The sequence below is a fragment of the Myotis daubentonii genome, chromosome 10 (assembly GCF_963259705.1).
Source record: "Myotis daubentonii chromosome 10, mMyoDau2.1, whole genome shotgun sequence".
NCBI lineage: Eukaryota > Metazoa > Chordata > Mammalia > Chiroptera > Vespertilionidae > Myotis > Myotis daubentonii.
Window position 1 is genome coordinate 61,874,023 of NC_081849.1, and position 20,475 is coordinate 61,894,497.

The following is a 20,475-nucleotide window of genomic DNA, read 5'->3' on the forward strand; positions in this document are numbered from 1 at the left end:
ATAGCAAATTAACCAAGGAATAGGAAATAATCTCATTAACTGGCTATAATACAGACTAGGCAATAATTTAAAACATTTGTTATACCAAATTGACTGAAAATTGGGTAATTTTAATCTTGCAGGATTAGGGGAAATTAAATTAAATTACTTTTTATTTCATGGGGCCCAGGATTTCACTCCTCTCCTTCCCCTGAGTTAAATTTATAAAAATTCTAATAAAATATCACTACCCACATAATACAGGGTCGGGCAAAAGAAAGTATAAAGTTGTATGTGGAACAGAGTTTATTCTTGTATTATTATTTATTAATTATTGTATTATTTTCCATACAAACAACTGTAAAAACTACTTTTACTCTGTATATGTTATATTAACAAAATATTACTTAGTTTATTTATGTCCTAGATCATGGTATTAGAAAATAAGACCTGTGTGCTTGGTGTACTCATTGCTACTGGGGTGCCATTGCTTCTTTCGTGAAAAAAACTAGGAAATATATGTATACACATATGCATATACATACATATCTAAATATATCATATACATATTTAGATCCATGAATTCATACTGATTCTCCTAATTTCAATACAACACCTTAGGGTCCTAGGGTTCTTTCTTGCCTTTCCCCATTCCATGTTTCTAATTTCTTTCTCAGACACAGAGAAATCTAACTCCCATTATCCTCCATATTACTTATTTGCTCAAAGTAACCAACCTACCAATGTAACCACTCTGGTTGACTCTTCTACATGCCATCTCTATAACCCTCCCTCCAAAAAACCCATTTCCTCAAACACTCGGCACATTACTGCCCTTACTGCTATACTGCCCTCTTACCCTCCTCACTGCTACACTTCCCAGGGTATCTATATAGTCAAGGCTGAAGGGAAGGGGAATAACAAATAGAGGTGAAGGGAAGGGACTCAGTCATTATTTTAAATTATATGCCTTAATAGTTGACTCCTCTCCTATACTCCATCTTTCAACATGATATCTTTCCATAACTCCCTTATTAAAGAATGGCTAATTGGCTATATTTGCTTTTGCAAATTTGACTTCACCATTAAACATAAGAATGCTCTAGAAGTGGTACTCAATTGTTAAACTTGACAATTTCCATCAAACTGCAAAAAAATAAAAATCATGATATAATGAACCATATTGAAACCTCTTGAAGCAGAAAAAAAGCTTAAAAACACCTTGAACACTTAATTCACAAAGACAACATATGCATCAAAAAAGCACATAAAATTTAGTCAATCTATTACAATATGTAAAATTTATACAGTGCACTTTTATAATATTCTAATTTATTTTATAACTACTTAGGGGTTCCATAGAAGGATAGTCAATTCTTGACTATGAAAGGTGAAAAAATAAAAATCTGCTCAGCCATTCATTCATCAGGATGAGGTAACAACGACTGATAAGGCCAGCTGCAAATTTAATAGGAAATATTGTTTCTCTCAAGGACACACGGTAGCCGAAAAGTATCATAACAAACTCCTTTTTTGAGTGACTATTATGTTGTTACTCACTGAGAAATCTTATTGTCTAAAATCAGAAATATCAAAAAAATTGCTGTTTAAACATTAATCAGTAAGAATGAAACATCCCACTTTTGCCTGGAGGAGCTACTTCACCTTGACACAGAGAAGCAGGCTCAATTTCCGACTTAGGTACAAAGGTTCAGAGGAGGGGTTTTTGAACACAACATTCCATATAAATGTTAACTTTGTAGTTTCCAAGACAACAGGACCCTGTGTCTATTTCAAAGTTGAGACCAGATATTGACCCTATTTACACATAGCCTTGCGTTGTTTTAAGTCTGTCAGAATACAGCTTCATTTAAATTTCATCTGAACTCCACCCTTCCTCTAAATCCTACAACAATTTTATCTTTTCCTTTGGCGAAATGCCTGCCTGGTACCTGTTATATAATCTCCCTCACTGAAACAAGCCAAGAAGTCTGACTTTGTCAGACTATATGTTTGTCCCTGAAGGTCTTGGGGTGGTAGGGCTGAATAAAAAAAGTGACAGTCGCAGCCCAAACTTTTCATTCCTGTTGTTCATGATCATGAAGCTCACATAATTATGTGTAACAATGAGACCCAGAAGACAAGGACAAGGTAATTAACTGGTTAAAGCAACACAATTTTAGCTATCATAGACACAAATCATGAAACAAGAAAACAGGCTTTATTTTCATCAACTAACCAAAAGTTATACACCCCTATATCATCACTGAGTTAGCCAACTAGCGAAAGATCTACTGGTAGAAAATTGGGTGAATATCCTCTCATTTTTCCTCACTGTTGATCATGCCCACTCCCATTTAATGTGCTGGGAGTTTGACGGTGGTTGAAGAGAGTGACATCAACATCCAGACACTAACCATTCGTTGCAGTGTTGCCATCAAAGGAAAAAAACAAACTGTTTGAACCACTTTTAAGAAAAAAGGAATTGATCTAGAAAAGATTACTATGTGTAAATAATTTCCTATCAAGATTTGTTGGGACATACTTCTGCTTCCACAAATATTTAGCTTTTCAGTCATTAAAAAAAAAAAAAAAAGCCACTAGAATTTAAACCCCAGACAGAAGTTCTTTGGTATATAATTATTACATTAAAACAAATTTTACCTTAAACTCTGACAACCATTCCTCCACAACCCCTTTCTCTGAAGTGAACATCTTTCCACATCTGTTCTAAATCTTCAATCTGAAAATTAACATAGAAAATTGTTAAAATTTTAAGTACATTTTCTTTATAGTCAGATTATTATAGATAGAAATGAACCTATAAAATTTAGTTATTTCCTATTAGTAAAAGTAAAGCAATTTCAAACAGAAATTACTGGGTTCATCTCAAAACCAATGTGCACAAACAAGCATTAAAATGCAAGAATTTTGACAAAAGTATAAGTGTCATAATATGATGATATTGGCTCTGCAATTTTCTTTCAGCTTTCATGAATGCCAGCTGCAAAACATACTGAACATTTTTTCCTAGTTTCAAGTGAATAATTTCAAATAGATGATGCATCGCAAGAAAATTGCAGAAAGTATTTTAAAACTGTGTATTTTCAAAAAGACATGCATTCAAAATTGACTTTATAGAAGGCATTAAAGTAATTGAATTTGCTTTATATTTCAGTTATTTATAAGGATAACAGTCTATCTAGGCAAGCTACTTGGTTCCCTTAAAGCTTAATATTAATAAAACAAAAGTAAAAGTGGTAATATCCAAGATAATCACTGTATTCAACACTAGTTATTCAGAAGATTGGAATTACTTAAGTATAAAAAGAAAAAAAAGGAAGCTTAGGAAATGAAAAACAAATTTATCTCCAGCAAAACTTGTCAGAGTACAATGTAGGTATCTTCACCCACCCATCTATATGAGAGTAGACTTAGAAACTGTTTCTTGAGGAAAAATCTTAGCTCTACCTAAATTTCCTAACCTCCTAATTCAGGTACAAAACCTGCATTAGGCTTCTTAATTTTCATCAGCATTATCAAGTAGTAGAAACTGAGACAGAATTGCCAGAAACTGAATCCTAATTCTATTAGGGGACCCTTCAGTCTGCAGGCCGACACTCTATCCACTCAGCCAAACTGGATAGGGCAGAAGAAAATATTTGTAAAACTAATTTTCATTGGGCTTATCAATGTTTGGTTATTTGGTATGAGTACTTAAGGATTTTATTAATTCTGTATTTCTCTCTGTGTCTGGTGACTCTCCTTTTGTCTTGTCATATGTCCTGAAGAGCTTGGCCTTATGACCAGTGAGAATACTTTCTCTCTGGCTTCCACTTGCTTGTGTGCCTCCTGCTCTCTGTCCAGCCACGCTAAGCTCTCAGGGGAATTTTCTATGTATATCCATTTCCTCCCAGAGATGATAAAAACAGGGCCCCTCATTCTTGTTTTCCATTAGTTGGAGAATATATATGCATATGGCAGGCAGCCAAGTAGGATGTGGATTTGACCTTAGGAAATCTAAACACCCAATTCAAAAGGGAGGAAACATGATTCCCCATATTTTGGAATGGCTGTTTCTAACTCTGGGAGTCAACTTTAACTTGAGAGGGTTGCATCTTTTTGCACTCTCCTTTGGGGATGTCTCCTGCATCCAGAATATTGGTTTGAGTAGCTATTAAGATCCTACTCGTCAATAGACAAATCCTTTGAATTGGAAAACTTTCTAAATGAAAAAGAAAGGAAACCATTTTCAGAGAGTTCTCATATTGTTATACTGGCTAGTCATTAAGATTCCTTTAATAAGATGGAGGGAGAGAAATCAAAATAAACTCAGACACCTTCCTATTTGCCTTCAGACATTTGCAGATTAGAGAAAGCAAGACCAGCAGGCATGGCTCAGTGGCTGAGCATTGACCTATGAACCAAGAGGTCAAGGTTCGATTCCTGGTCAGGGCATATGCCGGTTTTGGGGCTTGATATAGTGTGGGGTGTGCAGGAGACAGCCAACCAATGATTCCTTCTCATCATTGATGTTTCTATTTCTCTCTCCCTCTCTACTGCTTCTGAAATTAATATATACATATTTACAGAAAGAAAGGGGGGAGGGAGGAAAGGAGAGAAGGGAGGAAGGGAGATGGGATATTGGAAATATAACCATTCTGCACTTATGAAGAGAAAAAAACAAAAGGCAAAATCTTATTAAAAGACAATTTATACATTTTTATGTCCTAAGAACTGAGCTTGGTAACTGTCAGGTTGGAAGCTCCAACGTATGGCCAGACAGAAATGTGGGCTAAACTCCATTTATGGCTACGGTCCTACCAAACTGCTGCCAGCTCTCAAGGAAATTATAACCCAAAATTACAATGATTATTATGAGTAATGTTCCAAATAGATTAGATCATTTAAAAGCAAGGGCTTCCAAATCAAATAAACAAAATGAGATACCTATATTTTAATATTGATAGAGGTAAAACAAGGAGAAATTTATAGGACTCCTTGACATGAGAATTCCATGAACTATGGGAACAAAAACCCATTGGTGAAGCCCTAACTCAGGCTACAATTAGGTTAAAAGAATATAGTAATGTAAGGATTGATACAATTATGAAAACTGGAAGGTTTAAACAGGCTTTATGTTAAAAAGAGTTATGTCAACTTTATCTGAATGTTTTATGGAAAAGGATGTCTGGCAGGAAACAATTCATCTACCCAAAACCTGTTGATTAAGTTCTAATGGAGGCTATAGTTAAGATTTAATGGTTGATGGAGTTAAGATAAAAAATTAGAGGCAAGTTGTTATGTTTTGCACAGGCTTCATGTAAAGTAATTGCAACTCCTTTATCTGATTGTATTGTGGAAATAGACATTATCTCTCACCAGGAAACATTCCCCTGCCTGCCTGGGACATGAAGGCTGTCAGTTCTTTCTTTTGGCTATCAGAGGGAATGATCTGGAAGGTAATGACCTTTGCAGCCTCTTGAGTCCATGCAATTGTTTAATACTGCCAGAAATATTTACCATTTATTCCAGCTGAAATTTGACAAGCTATTTGAAAAGATTTAATAACTATTTTTTAATCAGAAATTTGGCAAAATTGGAAGCTGAAGATTAAAGAGTGTGATAGGATTTTTTTAGAAATCATCCTCTCGCCGAAACCGGTTTGGCTCAGTGGATAGAGCGTCGGCTTGCGGACTGAAAGGTCCCAGGTTCGATTCCGGTCAAGGGCATGTACCTGGGTTGCGGGCACACCCCCAGTGGGAGATGTGCAGGAGGCAGCTGATCGATGTTTCTCTCTCATCGATGTTTCTAACTCTCTCTATCTCTCTCCCTTCCTCTCTGTAAAAAATCAATAAAATATATTAAAAAAAAAAAAAAAAAAAAGAAATCATCCTCTCTCCCCACCCCTCACACTCCACAGGTTTAGCTTAGTTGGTTGAGCTTTGTCCCATATACCAGGAGTTTGCATGTCAGGGCACATGCCCAGGTTTCGAGCTATCCCCAGTGTGGGGCAAACAGGAGGCAGTGATCAATGTTTTTCTTTCATCCATGTTCCTATCTCTCTCTCTTCTCCCTTCTTCTCTCTGAAATAAATTAAAAACAAAACATATTTTAAAAAATACATCCTCCCCTATGCTAAATAAAACAACACAAAAACGATGTACCCAGAGGGAAAAAAGCTAATTAGGGATGAAGTGGCTTGGGAGGAAGGTCAAGCAGAGCAATTGTCCTTATCTTACAAAGGACACTGTGAAACCAGAGATGCAGCTTTAGAAGCAGTTCACAGCCCACCTATCTTTATCATCCTCAATTCCTAAGCCCAAAGAGGGGAAAAAAGAAAGCCGTGTGTGTGTGTGTGTGTGTGTGTGTGTGTGTGTGTGTGTGTGTTAAGTACAAACATCTATAGAAGCACCTTGCTCAATATCTAGATATGGCTAGACATCTAGAAATCTTCTCTACTGCCTGTATTCTGAACTCAGAAACTGGGATTATAGTCTTCTCCAATCATTAACTTTCATTTTTCTTATTGCCATCGAAATGCCTTTTATTAAATACCTGATTTGCTTCCACCATAGGACTAATTTTGGGAGCCCACCTGCATCACCACTTCCTGAAATGCATAACTGTTTAACTGATCTGACCTATACTTAGACAGACTGGTTTAATGAGATATGGAACAAACTCTATCGACCCAACTTCTGGAATGTGATACTTCTCTCAGGAAGCTTCAGAGGAGGGAACTGTTGGGGTTCAGAACAAGTCACCCCAAGATGTGTCTCTGTGGTATTCAGATTATTCTGAGCTAAAGACAACCGAGACCCTATGGGCTCATAAGAAACATCTGTCCCCCTCAACTCCTTTAACCAACTAGAAGAATTTTAGTTAGGGGTATTACCCATAATAAGAGATAATCAGAGACCACGTGTCTTGACCTATCTACCTGGCAGAGCAAACTACTAATTATTGAGCATCTCCTCTTCTTCTTGTCCTGTAATGACCTAACGCAGTACCTCATTGTTAGCTCAAAATGCCCTATATACACACCTCATTTTAACTTTCTGTCCCTGAACCTCTCCTCTATGTGGGGTCTCTGACTCTCTCCTACTCACATTCCGCCCACATTCAAGAAAAAAGGGATAAGGAGGAGAGAGAATGCCTTCCACCTAAGGAGACTTCCTTCCCTGAGCTCTTGATAACTTCCATATATAGCTCATTGGCCAGAGTTCAGTATTAATGGCCACACACAGCATTATAGGAGGCTAAGCAAAATAAACTTTAACAGAGTGACACATAGCTAAAAATTTGGGTTCTGCTCCTGAGAAAGAAGTGAAAAACAAATAGTTGTGAACAATTAACAGTCTGTTCTACAAATGTCTTTTGTTATCTGATAGGGGCTAGTTTATGTTACTATTATAAATGAGCTCTTCTCTTTTTTTTTTAAACTTTATGTTTTGTTCTTTGTAATTATAATTGCTAATTACAAGTATTTAGGAAAGCCATCCTTTTCCTATGTATTCTGAGTATTTCTACCAATCTTAGTGAATTAGTTATTCAGACTTCTAGTAATTCTTGTCTATTATCTTGAATGTTCAAGATAGACAATCAAGTTAATTATAAATAACTGCTCTGACAGTTAAATTTTTTATTCTACTTCAATATTAATCTCCAATTAATCTTACATATAAGAATTTTGTCATTTGATTGTCATGACATATTTTACATTTCAAACATTTTAAACTTACATGTTTGGCTCAGTGGATAGAGCGTCAGCCTGCCCACTGAAGGGTCCCAGGTTCGATTCCGGTCAAGGGCACATGCCCAGGTTGCGGGCTCGATCCCCAGTTGGGGGGCCTGCAAGAGGCAGCCAATCAATGATTCTCTCTCATCATTGATGTTTCTCTCTCTCTCTCCCTCTCCCTTCCTCTCTGAAATTAATAAAAAAAATATTTTAAAAAAGAAAGAAATCAAGGCACATACAGAGGTAAAATATAAGATCACTCTCCTAGTTACAGAAATATCAGAATCCCCAACTCCTGGATCCTTCCAACTAAACATCATATTGTTATTGTAGATTATAATCAGGAAAAATAAAAGGATAAACCTCTGTATTAATTCACTAACTGAGGTAAATGCAAATACATTAAATAATTTAGGCAGTGCTTCCTGAGTTGGTAAGAAAACTATTCAGAAAGATATTAACAGTGGTACTAAAGCTATTAAAAAAAAAAAAAAAAAAAAGACGTTCCCCATGAAAATGTAACTATTCAAGAAAGTTAAAGAAGTTTCTTTCTTTTAAGCTTAATCAAAGGACTTTTCAGGGCCTTTATATGTCAAATCTGTGTTATAAGTCTCCAAGAAAGGTGTTTAGAATGAAGTATTTTCCCAAGAGCATTTGACCATGGAATCCTTTATTGTTCAGACACATCTGGCATCATTAGGAATAAAGTCTGGAAAACACTTAGTGTGAGTCAAATGTCTCATACATAGCAATGATGGATGTCCATGGATAATATTATGATAATGACTAATATTCCTCAAGCACTTATGTGTCTGGCACCATGTTAAGTGCTTTATGGGAATTTTCATTTAATCCTCACAGTCTTCACAAGTGGTGAATTAATATAATCTCTACTTCACAAAAGAAGCAGGCAGAGGAGGAAGAGAAGGAAGAGGCAGAGGATGAGGAAGAGGAAGAGGAAGAGGAGGAGGAGGAGGAGGAGGAGGAGGAGGAGGAGGAGGAGGAGGAGGAAGGGAGGAAGGGAGGGAGGGGGGAGGGAGGGGGTGGGGGGGAGGGAGGGGGTGGGGGGGAGGGAGGGGGTGGGGGGGAGGGAGGGAGGGAGGGAGGGAGGGAGGAAGGAAGGAAGGAAGGAAGGAAGGAAGGAAGGAAGGAAGGAAGGAAGGAAGGAAGGAGCAGCTGCTGCTAGCCTAAACAAATAACCTGTCCAAGGTCACATACTAGTAAGTGGTTGAGTTAGGGTTAGACCCCAAGCAGTCTAACTCCAGAGTCCCCATTCTCAATCACCATTCAACAATCCAATACTCCTTTATTCTTTTTTTTCTCCCTAATATTTTCATTCCAAATTAAAAACTAGAATATTTTCATTCCAAAATAAATTGGTAGGGAAAAATAAATTACATGGATGATTCACTTTGGTAGCCAAGTTGAAAATTATAGGGTCATAGAAAAATCATGGTAGGGTACTGGAGTCAGTCTTTATTTCACAGTTAGACCCAGCTCTGGCACCTGTTAGTGTGTGACTTTCAGAAAATTCTTGGTTTCAGTATTTTTTTTCAATGACTGGAATGAAGAAAAAGAAAAGAGATGAAAAAGTGTATCACTGATATTTACTATAATGACCTCAGAAGTGTTAATAAGGATGCTCCCAACTGTGAAAAGTAGTTATCAACATCTTCATTACAGGAATGTCTTAGGGATTAAAAACAATACAAATATTAAACAAAGAACTTATATGCATCTATGCATAGCCCCTGGATAAACATTGGTCGGGGAAGGCCTGAGGAGGGGGCAGCAGCAGGATGGAGAGTGTCAAAGGGTGAAGGGAAGGAGGAGGATATGCAATACTTTAAACAATAAAGTTTTTTAAAAGGTAAAAAATAGCCCTAGCTGGTTTGGTTCAGTGGATAAAACATCGGCCTGTGGACTATAGGGTCCTGGGTTTGATTCCGGTCAAGGGTACATGCCCGGGTTGCTCGATCTCCAGTCGGGGTCGTGCAGGAGGCAAACTATCAATGATTCTCTCTCATCATTGATGTTTCTATCTCTCTCTCCCTCTTCCTTCCTCTCTGAAATCAATAAAATATATTAAAGATAATAATAAAAATGCTCTCTTTAAAAAAAAGGTAAAAAATAATAATACAAAGAAAGCACTGGCACACCATAGACATAAATAATGATAGCTCTCATCATCACTAACAAAATATTTATCAATTTGACAATTGAGAATAAATTTCAGGATCTTACACTTCCTGAAAAGGGATGGAGGGAGAATGAGAGGAAGGCTTTATTAGATTCTAATGCCCTCCAGTTACTGCCATCCTTATTTATGCTTCACTGATTAACTTTCTGATTTAGTAACCTAATCTACTGTCACTGCCTCCAATGTATTTCACCCCCTTTACAGTATATATTGGTTCTCATCATATATTCTCCATGGTCTTATAAATAAATCTATTGGTTCTTCCTCAATACTCATTCTTTCTCTTTAACCTTGTCACAAGTGTCTTCCTTTCTGAAACTCTAGAAGACATCACTGACTTCAGGATTCTGATTCTATCACCCATGTAATCATCCTTCTGATTTTCTGTACTTCTCTAGTAGTCTAGTTGATTTGCACAGTTCTAACTTCCCTACTTAGTGGATGCTTTCCCCCAACTCATTTTTAAAGTATTTTCACCTTCTTCCCTATTCAACGTCTGGAATGAAGTCATTCCTCTATCAGGACCCACTTGAAGTTTCATAATTTTCCCAAAAAGTCTCTCCCTCTTTTAAACTACTAAAATGTTTACGTTTTAGGGGCTATGTTGTCACTCTGTCCACCACTGTAATATCTATGGGTTAACAAATGAGCAGGAAACTTGAAATTTAGGGGGGAAGAGGGTGTATATGTGCCTAGCAAGTTTAAAGAGGCCAAATGGGCAACTTGTTATGCTCCACATGGGCAGAGGAGGGGAGTGTAGTATATGTATGTTAATTAGAACCAGTACCCTAACTCAATTAATTAAATGTTATTGACATTGAAAGGGGCAAAAAAAAACAGAGGGGCTCAAAAAGATAAAAATAGAGTTCATATTGCTTGCCCAATTATAGCACTTTTAAGGCTTACATTATTCTCTAAATTTTCAAGTCTATAAATCACTCTATAACCTGAAATAATTTTCATAGTACACTTTAAGAACTCAAATACAATGTTTTCATTAAGTCTTGTGCAAAGAACTAAATGAATCTTTATGCATTTACATGAGAAAGCAGCTAATGTTCATCAGCTAATCAAGAGACTTTGTTCAAGATACACAGACCAAACAAATATCACTTAACATTTACTACTACAAGGCTACACTGATACAAGCCTCAACAACGGCAAATATTTAAACTACAGTAGGAAAGTACTGTTTCCAAAACTCCTTGATCTTACATCACATTCTTTACAAGGTACAAACGAAATTCAGAAATACAAATTGTTTTTGAACACCAATAAATTAAAATGTGAATTATATAAAGTGCATTATATTGCCCAACCAGCGTGGCTCAGAAGTTAAACAATGACCTATGAACCAGGAGGTCACGGTTTGATTCCCGGTCAGCGTACATGCCCATGTTGCAGGCTCGATCCCCAGTGAAAACGTGCAGGAGGCAGACAATCAATGAGTCTCTCTCATCATTGATGTTTCTCTCTCTCTCTCTCTCTCCTCTCTGAAATCAATAAAAATATATTTTTAAAAAATAAAGTGCATTATGTAAATATTATCTCATTCCCATTCCAAAATCTTCTACTTAAAGAAAATGCAAAACTATTTTCTCAACATGCTAAAAAAAATTGTCAAAGATAATGCACAACTTTGAAACCCTAAAATTATTCTTATTTAAATGAGAAACAAGCTAAAGATGTTTACTATTCACTACCATAATTTAACATTATCATAGATGTTCTGATAATTATAATTTTTTTAAAAAGGAATAAGTATTAGATATTGGCAAGAAGACAAAACTAAAATGTCCAATGCTATAACTGCCTTATTATAAAAATATGAAAAACTATTAGAATTAAAAGCTCATAAAATGACCATTTAGAAAACAGTATACACAAATCACCAACTTTTCTATGTCCACACCTAGAAGATGTAATCCTCTTGGAAACACAATGAAAAAAGATTACATTCACAATAGCAAAGTAAGTTTTAAAATATCAAAATTTAACTTTGAAGACAGGCAGAATCAAATGAAGAAAACTATAAAACACTGAGTCATTAAAAATGACTTGGAAAAATTATAATTATATTGTAAAGATATCACAATTACCTCCAAAATATTAATTTAGAAATTCCAATGGGGCTCTTTTAGAATCTTAATAAAATGTTTTCAGTTAAAGGTAATCTGGAAAAATAAATATATGAAAAATGCCAAATATCTTTTGAAAAAGATAATAGGAATTCACACAACCATATAATAAGATATATTAAAAGTTCTAATAATTAGGACTTTTTGAAATTACTGGTTCAAAAAATAAAGATCCCAATGAAGCAGAATAAAAGGCCTAGAAAAAATCATATAGATATATATAAACATAATTTGTTCTATAATAAAGATGACATTTAAAACCTCTGAGGAAGGATATGAAGAAAAAGGAATCCTTGTACACTGTTGGTGAGAATGCAGATTGGTGTAGCCACTATGAAAACAGTATGGAAGTTCCTCAAAAAATTAAAAATGGAACTGTCTTATGACTCAGTAATTCCACTTCTAGGGATTTATTCAAATAACCCAAAACACTAATTTGAAAAAATATATGCACCCCCATGTTCATTGCAGCATTATTTACAATAGCCAAGATTTGGAAGCAGCCCAAGTGTCCATCAGTAGATGAGTAGATAAAAAAAGCTGTGGTACATTTCCACAATGGAATATTGCTTGTCTGTAAAAGAGAAGGAAATCTTATCTTTTGCAACAGCATGGATGGACCTGGAGAACATTATGCTAAGTGAAATAAGCCAGTCAGAGAAAGATAAGTATCATATGATTTCACTCATATGTGGAATCTAATGAACAAAATTAACTAACAAGCAAAATAGTGACAGACGCATATATACGGAGAGCAGGCTGACAGCTGTTGGGGATGAGGTGGGGGGGCTAAATGGCAGGGGAGGGAGGATTGAGCCAAAAAGAAAAAAAAAATGGAGAAAAAACTCATGGACATGGACAACAGTGTGGTGATTGCTGGGGAAGAGGTGGTTATGAGGGTGAAGGAAGGTAAAGGAGGGTATAGGGCAATAAATGGTGATGGACGGAGACTTGACTTGGGGTGGTGAACATACAATACAATGTACAGATTATGTGTTGTAAAATTGTGCACCTGAAACCTGTATAATTCTGTTAACCAGTGTCACCCCAATAAAATCGATAAAAAGGGGGAAAACTGACTTTAAGAAACAATCATTGTGAAGCTAAAGAAAAAAAAATTAAAAATAAATCCTTTGAGGAAAGATAATTGTTCAATAAAAAGTATTAAAATGATGGACTTGCCACTCTACATTAAAATACATCCAAAATAGACTAAAGATGTGCCCTAACCGGTTTGGTTCAGTGGATAGAGTGTCGGCCTGTGGACTCAAGGGTCCCAGGTTCAATTCCGGTCAAGAGCATGTACCTTGGTTGCGGGCACATCCCCAGTGGGGGATGTGCAGGAGGCAGCTGATCGATGTTCCTCTCATCAATGTTTCAAATACTCTATCCCTCTCCTTTTCCCTTCCTCTCTATAAGAAATCAATAAAATATATATTTTTTAAAAAGATGTAAATGTTTTTTAAAACTGTGAAAGTAATATAAGGAAATAGAGGTGAATAGTTATATACTCTGGAAATTCGAGAAGGCTTTCCTAAGCAGGCAGATACCAAAAGAAAATTTGATAGATTTAACTATACTAAAAATGTTTTAAAATCTGTGTAAAAAACCCTGGCCGGTGTGGTTGAGTTGGTTGGAGCAATATCCTGTATACCAAAAGGTCTCATGTTCGATTCCCAGTTAGGGCACATACCTAGGTTTAGGGTTTGATCCCAGGTTGGGTGCATGGAAAAGTCAACAGGTTGATGTTTCTCTCTTCCTATCCCTTCCTCTCTCTCTCTCTCTCTAAAATCAATAAAAACATATCCTTGGGTGAGGATTTTAAAAATCTGTTTAAAAAGAAAAACCTACACCAAAAACAAAATTAGGATGCAGATGACAAACTGGAGAAATTATTTGCAATGTAATTTGACAAAGGTATAATAGTTTCACATACAAAGAGCTCTCATAACTAAATTTTTTTAAATCTCCAATATCTTAATAAACAAAGGACACTAATGGATAATTCACAAAAGAAATAAAAATATTTAGTGTCACTAATAAAGAAATAAATTTGATATAAGATACAACTTTTCATATTAAATGGCAGTTTTTCATTGCTAGTGCTGAATATGAAGAGGTTGCTGGCTTTCTCAAAACAATAAATGTGAATAGTAATTAAACCTTTCTGGAAGGCAATCTATTAATACCTATTTAAAATAATTTAAATATGCATAACTTTTGACTTCAGAATTTATCCTAAGGAAATAGAAATATAATGATTAAACTGTCAAGAACCTAACTGCTACATTATTCACTCACATTTATTGAGAAAAGCTTAAATTTTCAACAATTGAAATGGTGGTTAAATAAATGATGATAAATCCATTTGCTGAATATTATCCACACATTTAAAATAATGTTATATGTTATAAACAAATAATATGTTATTGACTTGGGTAAGCATTCATTCTATTAAGTGAAAATAAGACGAGAAAAAACTCATACCAAAAAATGAAACTATATATGATATGGTTTCTTAAAAAAAAAAGTAAATACCTATTAAAAAGGCCAATAAGACCAAAGTGATAATAATGATTATCCCTGGATGGAGGCATTATAAATGTTACTTATAATTTATGCTTTCCTGAATTTTACAATATTACTACAATTGTTATGTATTACATTAGTAACTAAGAAAATACAGAATGTTTACAATACTGCTGTGACTATAGCTACAATGGTATCCAAAATCAGGGCAACATTGATATTCCCACTCTATTTAGGCTGCACAAAAATCAGGGATGCCAAGCCTGAATCACAGTGAAAGAAATGTTGAGAACTCTAGAAAACAATAAAAAGTTTTTCACTCCACCTTTATGATCAAGTACAATGTGAAAAAAATATTTAGATATTAGCCATTCTGCTTTTAGCCCCATGCCAAATGTAAGAATCAAGAGTAAGGAACAACCCCTGGACCTCAAAACCAATAGGGCTCAGCTTTTACCTACATTCAAATTGTGAGCCAGAAACTTTTTTCTAAAAAGTGAATGGGGGGAATATAGGTATTATCTTTCTCAGTATAGAAAGCATGGGCCTTCGACACTTTCTAATCACAACTCTTCTCAGTCTCATTTGGGAGACAGAGAAATTTATTTTCTCCCCCAATGTATTTTAAAGGCATATATCCTAACGGCAAGCAAGCAGGATTTCTTCTGAGCAAAGATGTTGTAAACAGGAGATTTTCAAATGTTAAATGTTCTCTTTCCTCAGTGCAAATATGCAGCCTAACTCTGCGAGGGCCAAAAAGACTCTGGCTCTCAACAATAAGCAATAATCAAACTGTTAATTCCATCTGCTCCCCTCCAAAAAATGACAAAACATTACATGGTGGTGCCAGGGTCTCAAGCTCCATTTAAGGGGTTTTCTGAAGGGCATCCATTTTCACAATATCAACATGCTAATTTTTTTTTAGTACTTCGGAAACCAATCCTGATACTATATGATGACAACTTTGATGCTGATAACAAATAAATATACTATCTTTAACATCTTTGTTAGAGATGTTGTTTCCAGAATTATCTTCCTTTCTTATTGGTCAAAGTACTAAATTCCAACCACTTCTATTGTCTCAGGGCCTTAGTTCCAATAAACATCTATCTAATCTTTCCTGAATATCTTATTTCTTGCTTTCCTTAAGAATGTAAAGAAACAAGCATAACATTTCTTCAACCTGAATCCCTTTGTAGTGGTTTCAACATGCCTGCACAGTGGAATTACCCAGGGAACTTTAAAATACCTATGCAGCTAATCTATTGTAACAGAAAGTAGAGCAATAGCTTACAGGGATGAAAGGAAAGGGAGGAGAGAAAACTTTTGGAGGTGATGAATCTGTTCATTATTTTGATTGTGGTGATGGTTTTGTGACTGTAAACATATGTCAAATAAACTACACACTTCAAATGTGTAGCTTATTAAATGCTAATTATACTTCAATAAAGCTGTTGAAATAAATACTGATGTCTGGGTCCCACCCACAAATTGATATGGGGGCTCCCCCTGGAAACTAAAATTCTTAAAAACTCTCCAGATGATTGTAAATGTGCAGCTAAGATTAAGATCCACTGCTCTATATCGATCTTTATCTCCTCTCTCCATTCTTTCAGTTTTCTTGAAATGCCTCATTCAAGCATGTTTACTTTATCATCATCACCCATTCTTTCTCAATTTTCTGAAGACTGGTTTCTGAATCACCACTCAGCTAAAACTGTACTTGTTAAAGTCACCTATGGACTCCTGACAAATACACTGGTTCCTGGAGTCCTCTCCTTACTTGATACTTCTTCACAGCATTCAAAACTGTCCATCCATTCCTCCTCTATGTGAAAATCTCTCCACCCTTAGCATCTCTCCTGAAGGCCCTCCCACCTTTCTCTGACTCCACCTTTCTCTCTATCTCTTTCACACTATTCTTCTACCAACTTCTCCTCTTTATCAGTCAGTTCTCTGCTGCTTTTATCATGCTAAAGGCTTTCCCTGACTTATTTCAACATAACTAAATCAATACAGCTTCAAATTAACCCCCAATTTTCCCTCTAATCCTGATTTCCTTTACAAATTCCACATCCATAGAGCCAAACACCTACATCTTCACCTGAATGCTCCATAGCTTGGTCAAATTCAAGAAACAATGCCCTGGTCCAGCCTTCTACCACCCTCACTAGTGTCATCTTCCACCACTTCCCTAACCCCTGCATTCAATGTCAATGTTATTGACTTTAGATTTGTCATTGAGAATGACCTCTCTAATCTATCATGGTTTCTCATGCCTCCTTGCCTTCTCACTTTCTATATTCTCCTCTTGGAAAGTGATTCGCTGCACTTGGCAAAATTATATTATACTTCAAAACTCTACTGCAGCGGTTCTCAACCTGTGGGTCGCGACCCCTTTGGGGGTCGAACGACCCTTTCACAGAGGTCGCCAAAGACCATCGGAAAACACATATATAATTATATATTGTTTTTGTGATTAATCACTATGCTTTAATTATGTTCAATTTATAACAATGAAAATACATCCTGCGTATCAGATATTTACATTACGATTCATAACAGTAGCAAAAATACAGTTATGAAGTAGCAACGAAAATAATTTTATGGTTGGGGGTCACCACAACATGAGGAACTGTATTAAAGGGTCGCGGCATTAGGAAGGTTGAGAACCACTGTTCTACTGTGTGCTCCTGACTCTACCTACACCAAGCGTTAACCATCTCCTACTCTGCTCCCTTACTACACTAGGCATATCACTTACCACATGGTTGTATGATTGTTATTTTACTTACTTGTCTTGTAAATTAGTAAATTCTTTGATGACAATAGCTATGACATTCATTTCTGTATCCCTAGTACCTAACAGCTTGGGTCAGTATAAAATACATTTGTTTGACATAATTTCAATTATTTACAAAATATAAACCTGATACCCTAAACATGATCTTCATACTAACATTATTTAAAGATTTCTTAATATTCATTATAAAATAAATATCAGGCAACAGGATCCTGAATAAAACAGTCAAATATCTTGACCATAAGATATTTTTAAACTCTGTCAAAATGACACCACTCTAAAAAAATGCAACCAACAGCAGACTTCAGAAAAGATAAATACAACAAAGAAAGGAAGTAGGAATAACATACTAATCTAGCCAATGCTTTATGTGGATGTCCATACCCAGGTACCGTTAAGGCTGATACTTAAGAGGGTTTATAATCCCTCTCTGGTAATAATCAGTGTAAATCAAAAAAGAATAAGCCAAATCCAGAATTTGTTTTCTAACCATGTGATGGTTTTCTCCCTTACTATTTTGTTTACGTGAATTATCTGAATAACCAAAGGTTTTCCTTTTTTCTTTCTGGCTTTTCCCTGCACTTTAAAAATGTGGTGCTTTGGACTAATACGGATCTTGCAAACCTTAAAATGTTATTAACCTAAAGGGGGGAAAAATGCTTCTAAGTTGGGGGAGCTTGAGGGGGCAGAGTTTGGATGTTAAGACAATATTCTTAAGGAAAACAAGCCTCCCAGGAATATAACATTGACTCAAGGTGAAAAGAGATCCTTATGACTTTATGTAGATGAGATTTTAAAAGCTGAAAATCTCCAACTGTAAAGGGTTACATGAGCCAAAGAGGTGGGCATACCAGCTCCAAAAACTACGTGTGACTCAAAGGACAAATAATTTGCGAAAGGACTGCGTGGGCCCTGCTGCCTGCAGTCGGGGCTCTGAGATAAGTAGCAGCTGCCAGGCCAGCGGCACCAACTCCCCTACCTGCAGCGGGAGCGGAGCGGCTGGGCTGCCGGGCGGGGGACAGCGTGTGTATCAGGCACCGATTCTGTGCCGCCGCCGCCGCCGCTAGGGTTGCAACGTTCAACCATTCGGAAACGTCTACACTCGGAGTGTACAATGCACACATGTGCACACTGAAGGGCGGACACCCAGCTCGGCCGAGGCGTGCAAACTTGCGGTCTCTCCATGCCACAATGTTCAGACAACACCCAGGCGATCCTCGAGAATGTTAAAAGCGGCCTCGGGGAAGTCATAACTCAAAGAAAAAAGGAGGCAAAGGCTGAAGAGGTCTCCCGAGTAATAACCAAGGAAGGAGTCGTGGCTGCTTTCTGAACCCCTACGTCCTGCGGGGGAACCACAGACCCCAGCGGACGCTTTCAAAGAACGAGGGGCCGGAGGTGGGGGGGAGGACGGGGGGATCGACGGGACCACGTTGGCCGCTAGACTGGACCGAAAGCGGTAGCCTCGCTGGACTGGGAGGAAAGGATGGGAGAGGTCAGGCCGGAGCATCAGCCGCGAGCGGGGGGTGAGGGGCTCCCGGCCCAGGTCGACTCCGCAGAGGGGCGGCCGGCCCCCTCCACCCCCCCACCCCCCCGCCCGAGGCAGCGGCACCCGGGTCACCCCCGCAGTCTGGACCGCTCCTCGCCGGGAAGGCTCGAGTCCGCGCGCTCAAGGCTGCCGCCGCCCGGGCAGCAGCAGGAGGGGGAGCCCAACTTCGGGGCGAGCAGCCGCCGACCGCAGCCCCTCACCCGGGCCCGCCGCTCGCGGCCCGCGACGCCCCCCGCGCCCAGCAGGGTCCCGCGACGCCTCGCGCGGGAGCCGTTACCTCCAACGAAGCCGCCGCCCAAGAGACAAAGTCCCCGTCCCCTCCCCGCCGCCGCCTCGCCCGGCTCCTCCCTGACAAAAAAGTTATCGGTCGTCGGCCGCCTTGGGGGCCCGCCGTGGGTCGTTCGACCGGACTCACCAGAGCGGCTCCCAGACCTCCACTCCCAGAACTTCACTCGTCTGGCTCGAAGCGACAGCGAAGGCGTCGGCTCTTCCTTTTCCCGGGCAGTAGCAGCACCTGCCCCCCTTCTTCCTAGCAAAACGGGTCCCGACGAGCCATCTTCCCCCTCTGCTCACTGACTGACAACCCAGCTCCGAGAGCTGCCACTGCCGCCAGCTACTCTGACGGGCAAGACTAGGGACCCGTCCCCAGGCAACCAACCACCACCGCCCCACTCCAGTTCGGCCTATGGCCGTCTCCAGGGGCGGGACCAGAACAACTTCTTCACCAATGAGGATCTTCCTCTGCTAGGTCTGGGGCGGAGCCGTGAGGTGGGAGGGAGAGCTACTTCGGTGGGCGTGGTCTCCGCAGTGGGCGTGGTCGGAGCGCCCAAGTGGAGATGATTGACTGTCAGATTTGCGACAAAGAGTGATCCGTGAAGGTCTCTAGACGCTGAGCCGTTAGGATTTATGGCCCGCTCAGAAGAAAGCAAGCCTTTCGGAGTGACGTTAACCATAACCACAGAAGAGAAACTAACTGATATTTTAATTTCTTGATCAGAAGGACTTACTTCCCAGTAATTGGAGACACAAGAATTTATCAAAATTTTACTAAATTCTAAGCCAAAAAAAAAAAGTACGTTTTTATAAAATGGTAATAAAAACTTATCCCACTTAGCCTGGAAAAAGTCAAATACAATTTCCCAATTTTCTTTCCATGGACTCCTCCTCCCACCCCCGACCCCTCCATCTTCCTACTTGCCTACTCTTCTAGACACACATTATTTTGTGTAACGATTGGCACCTGAGCACATCTGAGCCAGCTCCTACATACATTCCCTCTTTTTTTGACCTTGTCAACTCCTCCTACCACATCCCTCTCAAATCCAATCAGAATTAATTAGAAGAAAAATGGACCTTCAACCTGGAAGACAGGAAGTCATTCTAGGTTTTTACTAGAAAGAGGAAAGACTTCTAAAGCAACAAGTAAGCTTTCCAAATATGCCACACACAAATAAGAAAACATATTACTTGATATCAAAAGGGCATTAAGCAAACAATTTTAGGTAATCATTTGGGCGGATCTATAGAACAATCAGAAAG

General features: G+C 38.1%; 1 protein-coding gene across 5 annotated transcripts in view; it reads right to left on the minus strand.

Annotated features, from left to right (window-relative positions):
- Window positions 1-19,578, minus strand: part of HYCC1 (hyccin PI4KA lipid kinase complex subunit 1) — a 65,669-nt gene extending 46,091 nt beyond the window's left edge. Inside the window, exons 1-2 of one of the 5 annotated variants that reach the window (XM_059712546.1) lie at window positions 19,352-19,578; window positions 2,644-2,722 (exon numbers count right to left, since the gene is read on the minus strand). In XM_059712546.1, coding sequence (XP_059568529.1) covers window positions 2,644-2,694 — 51 coding nt within the window. In that variant the 5' untranslated portion in view covers window positions 2,695-2,722; window positions 19,352-19,578. The remainder of the gene's footprint in view (window positions 1-2,643; window positions 2,723-19,351) is intronic. The other 4 variants (XM_059712545.1, XM_059712544.1, XM_059712547.1 and 1 more) reach the window with 4 other exon arrangements.
- Between the last annotated feature and the right edge of the window lie 897 nt (window positions 19,579-20,475).